This window comes from Colletotrichum truncatum (assembly GCF_014235925.2).
Source record: "Colletotrichum truncatum strain CMES1059 chromosome Unknown Contig_0001, whole genome shotgun sequence".
NCBI lineage: Eukaryota > Fungi > Ascomycota > Sordariomycetes > Glomerellales > Glomerellaceae > Colletotrichum > Colletotrichum truncatum.
Genome location: NW_027222398.1, coordinates 1,877,250 through 1,890,586, shown reverse-complemented (window position 1 = coordinate 1,890,586; position 13,337 = coordinate 1,877,250). Strand labels below are relative to the sequence as shown.

The window sequence follows — 13,337 nt, the reverse complement described above, 5'->3', positions numbered from 1 at the left end:
TTTCGCATAAAATTCTGCTGTCCCTCCCAGGCGGAGTTGGCTCGGACTCCCCAGCCGCCCCAAAAGCCGACAGCAATGTTATCAAGCTTTTTCCATCCCTCCAAAGGTTTCGATTCTTTGCCTCGGCGTCCCTCTGGAGACATCGGTGACTTTGACGACACCCCTGTTCCCAGCCTCCAACCATCCATGGCCAACATGTCTTTTAAGAAGCCAGAAAAGGAGATGACCTCAGTCTCGTCAGTCAGAAGTGGAGTTTTCCGTCACGCGCTGTTAAAGACCGCTCCAGGGCAGTCAGTGGTTCTCGACAGGGACTTGCCAGTACCCCCTGTTCTCAGCCGGCAAATCAACCAAGACGAGTCTCTAGAAAAGAAGCCCGGGGACAATGGCTATGAAAACATGTTTCTAGCAGCACTCCCTTCTAGGAACTACTCACCTAGCTCACATCAAAGTTACTATCCTCCACCACCTAACCAGCAGCTCCTGGGATCCGTAACAAACTCTGATCACCCTTTTCCTCGGGAGAGAGTCTGTATCGACCCACTGCTCCATCCTTCCCAGTCACACATCAAAACTCATCATCGTGGTCTTCTGAAAGGCGCTGATTTCTGCGATACGGGAGTACCCGGTCAACCACTACCCCAGCTAGATGAACCTGAGTCATCGTCTTCCTCCTCTTCATCGTCATCATCTATTTCTTCGAAGGCGGAAGTGGTCCTTGTACCTGTCAAACGCGCTATGACTGGAGATGACTTGTGTCTCTCGACTATTGAAATCACACGTCCAAAGCAAGAGGGTCACAGTCGAGCGGTAAAGGTTCGGCCAGCTTTCAACACATCCACTTTCCAATACCCAACCAATCCTCACAGCCGGGAGCTTTCCTTGGGTGTGTCCAAAGTGCGGCCATTCGATCCTTCCAAAGAGCACCAGGTTCATGACGATAGCATCAATGTTCCGTCATCTTTGTTGGTTAACTACGGCGGCTTCAAGAACATTCCTGTTTCGAAAACTCGTCCATTTGATGACGAACCGCTAGAGTTTCCCCGACTTGAAAGAAATCCAGAGAACTCAGAAATTCAACAAAATAGTGATGAGACTGACCACAGCAATCGGATTAATCGGTGGGAAATGAATTCTGTTCTTGCCTCGGACGTCTCTCCGTGTGATGTGTCTGCGAAAAGCGGGAAGCCTCACTCCCAAGGCGTGCGACGCTCCAGGGCGGGCACTATCGACTATAAACGTACTGCCCAATGGCTTCGAGATCTCTTGAAGAATCCGGAATACTCTACTAAGCTGACAAACATGCCTCCCAAACCGAAACGGTCATCCTATGTTGCCTTAGAAGATCCACAGGGAGCGACCCCTTTTTCTCGGAGGACAACGCGGAAGTCAACTTTGCCGCCTTCAGAGGTTGATTCAGGCGGTTTTCAAAAAACATTCAGGGAACTGGAGCGTCTTCTACAAGAAATCATGGCATTAGCCTCTCAGGTGGCGGACCAGGAGGAAGACAGGACCCCAGGCCGGCGTGCCCCTCGATCCCGTCCCTCAGGCAAAACGACGCCACAAACAAGGTTTTCCGACCACAGCCAGAAAAATTCAAATGCTGACCTGAACGATGATAGCTCAATTTCTCATCCGTTCTCGAAGCGTGCAGCTACATTTCCGAATACTGATAAACGTGCTCTACTAACTGTGGACAACCTCTACAGAAACATATCTCTGGCTCCAGAGACATCCGTTCCCTATGAAGTTCTCGCAGACAAGACGGTGGTGTCTCCTCATCTCCAAACGCATAAAAGCCTACGTAAAATTAGGTCACGGCAAGTCGCATCTATACCAGAGCGGGTTTCAAGTCGAAGGAAAAGCATGGAAAAAACGAAGCGAAGGAGACCAAAACGAATTGCGCCACAACTTCTTACAGACTCGGATGTGTGTAGCATGGATGGTTCTGATGATTCATCTTTCGTGGATTTACCCACGCAATATGGAGCTCGCAACAGAAGCAGCGGGCCAACTCGCCCCAGACCGAGTGCCAAACATGTTCCCTTCATTTCACGCAGCAAGAACGAAGTAAATCTCCCAGAACGAGATATTGCTGGTCGTCCGTTCCATAACTCCCGTGGTATCAGCCTTCACGGCAAATCCCATGTAAGTCTGCGTGGAGTTCAAGCTTTCAGTCTGGCGAAATCGAAGCGTCGACAGCCCATCGCTCGGGACTGGTCTCCAATCCGGAAGAGAGCGATTGCAACTGTAGCTTGCATCAGTACCGCACTCATCGGCTTGCTTCTAGGCATCTACGCAGGGCTGGTGCCGTCTCTACAATATTACATTTGGGATACAGGTCACTCAATCATCAATGGTAACGTTGGTTGCTTCTTAGGCATGGCTCTTCCAACCTTCTTTTGTTGGCCGCTACCGCTTCTTCATGGCCGAAAACCATACATCACTTCAAGCTTGGTTTTATCAATGCCGCTACTCTTTCCTCAAGCTCTAGCAGTAAGTGCACAAAGGTTTCACAACCTCACTGAATAGCGAATGGTGTTGCTTGTGCCTCGGTGTCTCATGGGTATATGCCTTGGATTTGCCAGCATGAACTTCCATTCTATACTCACAGACCTTTTTGGTGCATCTCTCATGAGCAGTAATCCTCATCAGGAGGTTGTCGACGACTACGATGTCAGAAGGCATGGAGGCGGCATGGGAGTTTGGCTAGGCATCTGGACATGGTGCTACATCGCGTCTCTCGGCTTCGGGTTCTGGGCCGGCGCATGGGTAATCGACCAGCTCCCCCCTGCATGGGGTTTCTATCTAAGTGTTATTCTCGTCGCTGTCGTTCTTTTGCTAAACACTCTCTGCCCGGAAGTCCGTCGCTCCGCCTTTCGGCGTTCTGTCGTGGAAGTCAGAACCGGCACTGACATATCACGACGAGTTGCGCGGGGCGAAGTCATGATGCATCGTGTCAAAGACGGTCCAAGATGGTGGGGCCAGGAGATGTATCACGGCGTCGCTCTCTCTTTCGAGATGCTTCGACAACCCGGGTTTGCCGTAATGGCTATTTACTCTGGCTGGATCTACGCCCAAGTGGTCCTAATAATTGTTCTGCTAGGCTCACTTTCGTCTAGGTTTTACCACATGCGATCGCCCTATGTCGGATTCATGGTCGCCGCTTTGGCCTTCGGTGCTGTCGCTGCTATTCCATTTCAAAAAGCCAGCTACTTCTCGAGGGCAAGACATACTCAAGTAAACACCAGTCGTATGACATTCGATAAACAAGTAACATGGACGTCGCATCTGCTTCGCAGAACTGTATTTGCCGTCGGTCTTCCTTTGGCTGGAATCATTTACACAATAGTGTCGGCCGGGCCACCTCTTCATCCAAGCGGACCAGCTATTATGGCTGCTGTCATTGGCTTTCTGTCATGTCTGGCTATCTCAGAATGCAATGGGATAATCATGGAGACTTTTGATACTTCAGATCTGCAGCCTGGCATGACAGGTCGGCAACGAGGCGACTCGGACATTACGCAGAAGAAGAAAAATTACTCGGCCTATCCCCGTGTCACGGCCGGCTTTGCTGTCTGCCACACCTTCGGCTTCATCTTCGCTGCAGGTGCAACAGCCCTGGGTGGCATGGCCCAAAGAAACCTAGGACAGAGGGTATCAACTGGAGTTGTCGCTGGAATTCTATTCGTTCTCACTTTACTATTACTTCTGGGCCTCGTCCGTTTTAAGGAAGTGACCATCATTCCTGAATGCAAGGCTGATGAAATGGACAAATGGACAGCCGCTCGCAGGGAATCCCTCAAACGCCGTGAGTCAGTACCAGCCGAGGAGCTTGATGAGAAAGCTCTGTTTGCAGAAGAGGAGCCCTGGCGCCCTTTCATCGTAGGCAATCCAACCAGCAAGACAAGGAGAGTCAACCTATTGGAACTTGGAGGCATGTCTCGCTTTACTGAAATCAGGAAACGGAACAAACTCATAGACGCCAACACTCATCTTAATCGAGCAGCTCTGGATGTCGGGCTAGAAGCATTGGACGACCAACTGAGTGATATTGTAAGCGATATTGTAAGCGATGCGAAGGACATTATCAGAAAAGGCAGTCAGCTTAGCCAACAAAGCTGGACATCGCGCTCGCGGCGATACCATCAAAGCGCAGGAAGTGGCAGCAGCGGACACTCGCAAATCGAGATGGACGTGATTAATGAGAGATTGAGATCTGATAACCGCCATCCTCGGGAGGTTGACGACGTTTACAACGAGCGTGAATGTCTCCAAGGCCAAACCGTAAAGGAAGAGAGTGAGGAGAGCTTGCTCGCGCTGGCGAGTGATGACGCAGATCGCAAGGCGGCGGTACGCGCCGGCAAGAGACAGAGTAAACAAGCGAAGAGAGATTAAAACAGATTGTGAAGACTGATCGAAGAACCTGGCATGCTACACTGAAGTCACTTGGGGATTAACCTGCTGCCTTTAAGGAGCCAGCGCTTGCAATAGAGAACCTAGGTTGAAGGAACGGTTGGACATTGCGGTCGATGTAGTATACATGACATAAACGGAAACAGCTAGAATGCCAAACCCCTTTTCGAAACCAACTCCATGAATGCAGCGTCCGTTCCCATTCCTTCTATACTCTTTTCCATCTCGTCTTGCCTCGTATTAACAGTTCTAAAGAGGGTGTTGTAGGGAAACAATATCGTTATTGGTACAGACAGGCAAAGGAAAATTGCGTGCTGAGTCTCGTCGAGAGAGAGTGGGTATAAATGGAAAGATGAAAGAAAACTAACAAAAAAGAACAATAATTCTTGTCTTCGTAATGTATGTAAAGGTGGAGAAAAAAAAAAATAGATACGTTTATCGATCTTGATGCGCTACAAAATGAAATAGAGAGAGAGAGAGAGAAAGGGGAAAAGAAAAAACAACAGCCTCGGATCATTATATCTGCGTTATTGCACGTTCAGAAATAAATCGTCACCCCTTCGCGTCGGCGTCAGCTTGGGCTGCCATGTCGGCGTAGCGGGGAGCCCGCTACCTCTTTGCTCACGACTACCCGGGATCGGGGGCGCTGGGAAGAACTCGTCGGGTGAGAAGAGGACGTCGCCGCCTCCTGTCCTGGGACGGTAAGGTCGCCAGTTGGGACTGTGACGTACGCCGCCGTTGAGCGGTGCGAGGGCCGCGGCGCGTTCTGTGCCTAGGCGCTTTGAGAGGAGAGAAGATGTCGTCGATGGGGTCGCGACGGAGGGTGCTTCTGAGGTTGGGCGAAAGGGTGCGTTTAGAGTCTGGGTTGTGATGTCTCGAGGTGGTGGGGGGGCTGATGTTGACAGAGGCCGAGTGGGGAGAGGTTGTTTTGGAGGCGGTGATTGCTGAGGCAGTTGTTGTTGTTGGAATGATTGTCGTTGTAAAGATTGTCTTTGCTGTTGTTGCTGCTGCTGCTGCTGTTGTTGCTGCTGCTGCTGCTGCTGCTGAGAGCGGCGGCGTTGGCTACGGGGTGGAGGTTGTGGATGGGCTTGTTGTTGAGGAGGGAGGGGGTAAGAAGGCTGTTGCGGGCGACGAGGCATATCTCCCCATAGCATTTTATGCACAGTCGCTGATTGCGGCTCGACATTGGGAGGCATCTGTTGTACCTGTGCCGTTTGGGCCTGTGGATGGGCGTCGCCGCGCTCGAGACGGGGTCGCTGAGGTTGCAGGGGGGAAGGATACAGAGGCTTCATTTGTGGTGGTTGTCGAGAGGGCTGTTGTCTTTCTGTGTCAGACGGGGGGGAGGGTGTAACGAGACGCAGAGATGGCGAGCCAGTTGACACCCTGCTCGGGTCGGCGGCCGGACGGGGTCGGGCGACTGGTTTACGAGGGACGTCGTAGCTTGCCATGTATGGACCTCGAGACTGTTGCTGCTGCTGCTGCTGCATCATACCCAGAGTAGGACTTGGCTGGCCTGGCGGGAGAGCTGCGAATTGCCGTGTTGGAGGCGCCAAAAGGCGGAGGTTGTTGCTGGGCCTTGACGACGTCCGGCCCGGTATCACAGGGTAGGAAACTGGTGAGCGGCCGCTAGGGGAAGCGTTTGATGCAGGTGACTCCACAACCGGGGAGAGATTGCTTTGCTCTACTATCGGTTCCGGTTCCGAGGCCACAGAAGAGGCGATTGTTGTCACGGAAGCTTGCGAGACATGGGAGTCATGGCTGTCAGAGCGTTTGGGGGCGCTCACCGGGGCTACAGCGGCAGTTGCTCCTGACGGCTGTTTGGATTTGGAGGAGGAGCTGCGGCGGCCGAGAGAGTTACTTCTCCGACGAGGGGGCTCCGGGTGAGAGAAGGACATGCTCGGCACGGGATGCGGTGCGCCATTCGGCGGAGGAGCGCCGGACTGGAAAGCAGTATTGGGCCGAGTAGTATTCTGGGAGTATATACTGGAAGACCGGGTTTGTGGCGGTGCGGAAAGATTGGCAGGGACTATCTCCGCAGCGGGGAGAAGCACCGGGGCAGGGGGCATTGGCATCCGCGGAGCTGCGGGGGCGATGGGGCTGCCGGCTCCGTGTCCGATACCCGCTTTCGTAGCTGTGGCTGCCAGCATGGCAGACTCTGCATAGGAAGGCTTCGACTTTGCTCCTCCTCCAGCTTTTGCACCAGAAGCGTCAAGCTCGGCGAGCTGCGCCATGTGGGTAGCGCTCTTGGGGTCGCCCAGAACCCAGTTGCCATTCTTGTCAGCAACGTAGTACGTTGCCGCAGACTGAGGAGTCTTGCCTGTGGTGGCGGATGGCGGCCTCCAAATGTTGTTGGATCGCTGAGACCGAGCCGATGTGATGGCGCCGTCCTCTTCGAACTCCGTCATGGTGCTCTCGCGGGGCAAATTGTAATGCGTGCGAGGCGGTGCCGTAAGTTTGGCAGTCCTCTCATTCAATATCTGCGAGTTTGTCTGCTGGGAAGGGCCTTGCCCCTGCGGCTGGGGTGGGGAGGAAGAGTAGAGGTCGATTTTAGGGATCTTGATAGAAAGTACCGGTTTGGGGGATGAAAGAGACGGTTTAGCAGGGAGAAGACGTGAGATAGGTCGGTTGTATTGCTGCGGAGGAGGACGTGATGGAGTGCCGGTGCTCTCCGGACGGGAGACTGCAAGACCAATGGCTGCTGGCCACCAACTAGTACGGCCGCTGGCGCGATTGCGAGCCACGGGAGGCAGCTGAGGTGGTGGCGAAGGGGACTGAGCATGGTGAAGTGGCGGAGAAATGTGAAAGATATTGCCGGGGCCTTCTTGGGGGTGAAACTCCCACGAGTCTTTCTCGCGCACAGGGAAGAAACCCGTCTTGAGGTCTGGATAGTTTCTACGGCGTCTACGACGGGCGAGGCAGATGGCAAGAATGGCGATGCCAACGGCAGCCGCAAGGCCGACCGAAAGGCCTGCCACCTGGGCTGTACCAAGTCGCTCAGATGAGCCCGCATTGGCTTCTTCGCTACCCGGGATGGAAGTTGCTGATGCGGAGGGACTTGTTGTGGATGTTGGCGGCGATGGCGGTGGAGTACTGGTGGTACTCGTCGTGGAGCTAATTGAAAGGCTTGACCTCGTTGAGGTAGAGAATGTGCTGGGTATGGATGGTGTGCCAGTTGCTGTAATGAGTGTTGTCGGGATGGAAGCTGTCGACGTCAAGGGCCTCCTCGTTGACGTCGAGTAGATCACCGATGAGGTGGTGGGTGGTGGAACTACGATTATGCCAGCGCCAGATGTGGGCAAAATCAGGGTTGCGATGATAGCCGTATGTGTGGGAATGACGGCGCCTGGTTGATTCGAACACATCAGATACGCCGCATCTATGACGGTTTCTGGCGGAAGTCAGCTATCGCGTGCTAGTAGGTCAAAGTATGGAAAGCATAAGCCTTACGCGGCGTGTCGCTTTCACGACAGGAACCGATTGTCTTTTCCGCCACGACGCATTGAACAGCACCCTCGCCAATCGTGAGCCCTGAAGATCCAGCATTGGCGCAGAGGCATTGCAAAGTCGGTGTGCTGCCACAAATATCAAGGGCATAGTTGGCACTCAGGTGAGAGCGGAAACATTTGCGTGCACATGAGGGCACGAATCTGGTAACCTCGCTGGATAGATTGAAAGGCGTTGCGATAGTGACGGAAACCGACAATGTGAATAGGAATGTCCGGAGAAGCAGAGGCTTAAGGGCCATGATACTGGAGGACATCTGAAAGCTGAGTGTCAGTGTTGTCAGAGGTGCCGTCTGAGGATGTTTATTTACCTCGTTGAAGATCCCATCCTTCATACGGTCCAGCGACAAACAGACTCAGTCTTGGGAGTGTAAGTAAAGATACAAAAGAGAGAAGCGCTTTCGTTCTTAGAAACCCCAAGAAACCAGATTGAGACGCCCTGGGTGGCAAGGAATAGAGTGTAGGGAGAACGAACCTATAAAGCGAAAGGGCCTATTAGATTATTATGAGACGACCTGCATCTCCAGGTTTAAAGATTAGGCAAAGGAATAGAACACGACGCTGGAAGGTGTATGATCCGATAAATTCCCTAAAATAAACAAGCGGCGGAAAGCTTCAGCCCCGAAAGTAAGAACAGAAGAAAGCTATTCCCTGCAATGCAGCCGAGATGCGCAAGACGTGGAAGAAGAAGGTGAGGAAAAAGCTAGAATACCAGAAAAAGATACCGTTGGGGGCTCAGCGGCGGAAATGCAACTCTTGATACATGAATGGAGACATCCCAAGAGAAAGAGAAAGAACAAGAACAAGAAGCAGATGCGAGGAAGGGGACAGAGAAGGTGGACACTAGTGACTCTTCCGTCATCCGGATGCTCGCATGCTCTCTTGGTCGAGAGAAGCCCGCCTTTGCATTGTCGCGGTTCCTTTTCTTCCATCGACTTCATTCGACCACACCATAACACTCTGGATGTTGCCAGAGTGGATGATGGGGTTAGCGAGCCCAATGTCCTGCCTCATCATGCCGCCAGCCTGCATCTTGCAGGGTCGGTTCCGGTTCCTGCAGTCGCGCCCACGACGGTCCGGGCAAGTTCGCGAGCCGCCTCCACAGATCTCGACAATAATGACGACGGGCCAGACAATCCGGGGGCCATCTGTCCCTGTTTCGGGTGTCTGCCATAAACGCTGGTTGGTTGGGTCACGGCGCTATTTTCGGGGTCCCTTTATGGTAGCATCTCAGATCCAAGCCTTGAGGGCTGTGTGGTGGCCCAGGCCAGAGTGTAACCCATCCCGCATGTCATCAATCCAGGCGAGGAAGGTCAAGCACCCAATGAATACGCAGTTGGGGACGAATGCATGCACGATGAGTGGCTGAAAGTCTTCCAGGTTGGCCCCCCAAATTTAGGCGCCGTTGACTGCTAAGCGCGGAGGCCGAACCAAATGAGCGTGGCGAACCGCCCAAAAGCCCGGCGCGAAGAAGGAAAGAGAGAAACGGCATCACGTGATGCAGATCAGAAAGAATCCAAGCCAATGAGCAGTCAAGTCAAGCTGAGAATACATATTTTGACATCAGACGTAGCGCCGGCCAGTTGTTTCTCGACTCCCTTTTCAATCTGTGACTGACTCCTTTGTTTCGAGCACCTCGACTCTGAGATTTGACGGATGTGATTGATTGCTCAATATGCAGGTGTCAAACGAAAATGGGCCTTCACGCGTACTGTAGCGAGCGACTAGCGGGCGTCATCAAGCTTGAGACACCTCTCCAACGTTGGCAACCGCCCACGCAGGATGCTGCACATCAACCCGTGAAGCACATATAGACCCCAATCTCTTTTTGGCGCTTTGTGTGCCCAAACCTCAGCTTTTTGCGTTTCTTACCGTGGGTTTAAATCGAAGCTGAAAGCTGTGATGGGAACAGCTGCAACCTAAAGCCCCCAATGCAACCATGATTATATATCAATCGTTTCAAGCCCACATACCTTGAAACATGCTGGTCGTCTTCTGCACTGAATCCAGCTAACACTGCAAACAAAGCAAACCAAATGAATGCGGTCAAGTCGAGTCAGCGAACTAGGCAAGGGGCTAAAGATGCAACATAAGTTGTTTGTGTTCAGGATTTTCCCATTGTTTTCCGTTGATGGTATCTCAGTTTTCGTTGCCTCATGTTAGACTCAAGGTCCCCCTGGGGCCATGCAAATCCATATCGCACCTAATTGTGGCAATTCCGTACATTGACCACGTGTGGTCTAATGCTGACGGCCAAAATCTTTCTCTCTCTCAATCTCTTCTTGCCTAAATCCTCCTTCACATCGGTGACCACAAGTCTGTCAAACTAACACTATTGCTTGGCATCGGTGGCGCTCGGAGCGAACGCAGCCTTGGCTCTGTTGGACTTGATGACCCTCTGGACTTCCTCCTCCGTCTGATCCCAGTCGTTGGCATCTAGCTGCACGAGATCGATTTCGTACAATTCGGCAATGTGCTTGAGGGCATAGAAACTCTTCTTGTCATAGACGAAACTGATGCTGACACCGATGCGTCCGAAACGTCCGGTACGGCCAATACGGTGCAGGTATGTCTCGGGGTCGGGTTCGGAGTCGCCGCGTCCCTTCATAGGAATGTCATAGTTGATGACCATTGACACACTTGACACATCGATACCACGGGCCAGAACGTTCGTGGTAAGGAGAACCTTGGCCTGGCCGCTTCTAAACTCCTCAAGCAGGCGGTCACGCTCGGGACCATCTTTGGCACCGTGAAGTGCGGACACACGGTGGCCATCTGCCTCCATTCTGCGCTTGATTTCGTCGGCGCTCTCACGAGTCTAGAAGAAAATTAAGTCAGCTCATGCCTATTTAAACACAGATGCTAGTCAACCTACCCTGACAAAAATGACGGAAGAGCCAATCGTCATGAGACCGTAAAGCTTGACAAGTACGTCGTACTTGTCCTGCTCAGTAGGGCAGTCAATGTACATCTGAGAAATACCCTTTACAGTGAGCTCGGTGTGCTTCAGACGGATCTGATCAGCCTTGGGCGCAAACTTCTCGGCAAAACCCATAACCTTATCCGGAAAGGTAGCGGAAAATAGGAGGATCTGGATGTCGCGAGGAAGCATGCTGCAAGAATATTAGCAGTGGTGAGAGGCGAAACAGATGAGGGTTTTCTACCTCTTGACGCGAACACATTGGTCACCAAGTCCTTGCTGGTCGAGCATATTGTCGGCCTCGTCAATAACGAGGAGCTTAAGCTTCGATACATCCAGCTGACGTCTGCGGGTGATGTCCATGACGGTACCGGGGGTTCCCACGATAACATTGGCTTTAACAACAGCGTTGCGCTCCAAAGCACCTGGAAGAGCTGCTGCCACCTTCAGACCCTCGCAGAATTGGCCGATGCTGCCGACGACTCCCTCGATCTGACGGGCAAGCTCACGACTGGGTGCGAGAATCAATGCTTGAGGCTGCTCTGGCTGAGTATAATCGACTCGCGACAGGGTCGTAACAACAAAGGCAGCAGTCTTGCCCGTTCCGGATTGTGACTGCGCGATCATGTTACGAGGAGGGTTCGTGAGCATGAGAGGGAGAGCCTTCTCTTGAATCTTGGAGGGCTTCTGGTAGTTGAGAGCAAGGAGACCACGGAGAATCGGATCGGGGCTGCATGGCATAATGTTAGTTAAGCCTGCGGGCGGTCTTACTCATTGACATACAGGTTCATGTCGGCGAAGGTCGAAACCGAGTAGAGGGTGCTGTTCTGGTCTGATTGGAGGTCACCCAGCTTGACATCAACATCGTAGGTATTCTCGATAAGACCAGAGCCACCGAGGGCCTCGACAGTGCCATCGACCTGGCCTGCACCCTCGGCGGCGGGCTCAGCAGGAGGCTCGGTGATGCGACTCGCAAGATCGGCCATGTTGACGGGTACGCGCGCGGAATCGAGTGATAGCTGCAATGAGTTGTTACAAATGGAGAGCCGATGATAGGTGGTGATGCGCTGGTAGCTTACTGGTTAGTTCGGGGAGAAATAGCGGTATGCTCGTACGTTTGCGTGCCGACTTCAGAAAAAAGATTAGCCTCCAACGAGTGACCAGTCACGATGTAACAATACAAAAAGTCCAAGGTGGACGCGTAGGGGGGAGTCAAGTGACTTACCTGCGCGCAAACTCGTTGTGTGCTGATTAGAGGGAGGGAAATGTTTCCAGAGAGATTTTTAGGTTTGCGTTGCGATGGCGAATTGGAAGCTCCAAAAGGTCGTAATTCTGGGAAGCTACGTCGTCAGTCGCTCCTGCCTGTGCCTGACCGAAAAGCAATCCAGAAACCAATGGCGGGGCTACCGCGGGGCACTTTTCAGGCCTAACAATTCAGGCGGTGTGCTTCAAGCAACTGTCAGGGACGAGTGACGTCTTGTGGCCGGAGATTTTCCGGCCAGGGGTCAAGCCTGTATTATGTAAGCTCACAAGAGTGCCTGGCTGCAGTCAGGCAAGGCACACCGGGCTGAGTTGAGCTGCAAGTCACCTTATCCAGTCGAGAATATCCCACGTGATAGGTTAATTTGCCTTTTTCGTGCAACCCAAAGCGATGCTCTGAGTGAGCCACTTGACTCTGTTGTCTCCCAAGAGCCATCTGAAAATGGTGCTTCCTTGTTCAAGCGCAATCTGATTTATTACCACCCGACGTCATTTATGCGACTGGTAGCATTATGTTCATGTGTAAATAACACCGGAATGGGGTTATACAAGCTCCGGCGCATCTGGCATAACTACCCCTCAGAAAGATGGCTCTGGAGAAGCCGAGACCCCTGCCACTCAGGCTTCAATGGCACCAATGGCACCAGTGGGTGGAGTTCCAGTGGCTGAAGACCGGACCGGTACCCCACCACAGGCCTCTTCAGCGCTCATTTAGTGGACCGAGTAGCCGGAGAAACACACCAGTGAAGCATAGGAAGGTTCCAGTTTGGGCCAGGAGGGAGCTGACGACGTCTCCGTCCGATGTCAATGCCCCAGAGTCCCGACCCCCCCGGCTTAAAGTATCCAGAATGCAAGGGCTGGAGGAAAGGTACATTCGAGGTTTAATACAGTACTTGGTACTTTAGAGTGGGCAGCACAGCGCAGCCTCGACAACTTTACCTATTTACTCTTTGTCTTTTTGATGATGATCACGGCCCTTGCGACTTCCCATCCGACAAGACGAGGCGTTCACATTACCTCAATTATTCATTGTACATACTCTTCGGGCGCCCTGCGCCTCGTGCTAGCATTCATCAACCATCTCTGCCCAATTTGCATCCAGTTTTAACCGTTTCAGCGGGGTACACCTTATACGATTCTCGCCCCCCCACTGCTCACCTGCTCGGGCCGCCGTCCGCCGTTTGTAGTTTGTCCTCTTTCCGCCCGCCTTCGCTCCTTCGGAGGAATCCATCACGAATCCT

At 52.7% G+C, this 13,337-nt stretch overlaps 4 protein-coding genes across 4 annotated transcripts; 2 read left to right on the top strand and 2 right to left on the bottom strand.

The window, feature by feature from the left end:
* Positions 1-75: 75 nt before the first annotated feature.
* CTRU02_200463 (polyamine transport protein) lies at positions 76-4,395 on the top strand (the record flags this gene model as incomplete). The annotated part of the gene is made up of 2 exons (XM_036718469.1): positions 76-2,493; positions 2,530-4,395. 2 exons carry the CDS (start codon positions 76-78, stop codon positions 4,393-4,395), a joined length of 4,284 nt encoding a protein of 1,427 aa, XP_036589469.1.
* Positions 4,396-4,940: 545 nt separating this feature from the next.
* On the bottom strand, positions 4,941-8,251 carry CTRU02_200462 (Def1-like protein; the record flags this gene model as incomplete). Its single annotated transcript, XM_036718468.1, has 3 exons — positions 4,941-7,801; positions 7,861-8,173; positions 8,228-8,251. 3 exons carry the CDS (start codon positions 8,249-8,251, stop codon positions 4,941-4,943), a joined length of 3,198 nt encoding a protein of 1,065 aa, XP_036589468.1.
* A 1,997-nt stretch (positions 8,252-10,248) lies between these two features.
* On the bottom strand, positions 10,249-11,822 carry CTRU02_200461 (ATP-dependent RNA helicase dbp5; the record flags this gene model as incomplete). Its single annotated transcript, XM_070203695.1, has 4 exons — positions 10,249-10,734; positions 10,792-11,029; positions 11,081-11,575; positions 11,608-11,822. 4 exons carry the CDS (start codon positions 11,820-11,822, stop codon positions 10,249-10,251), a joined length of 1,434 nt encoding a protein of 477 aa, XP_070062277.1.
* Positions 11,823-12,135: 313 nt separating this feature from the next.
* On the top strand, positions 12,136-12,309 carry CTRU02_200460 (uncharacterized protein; the record flags this gene model as incomplete). Its single annotated transcript, XM_036718467.1, has 1 exon — positions 12,136-12,309. The coding sequence occupies one exon, from the start codon at positions 12,136-12,138 to the stop codon at positions 12,307-12,309; it is 174 nt and encodes a 57-aa protein (XP_036589466.1).
* Between the last annotated feature and the right edge of the window lie 1,028 nt (positions 12,310-13,337).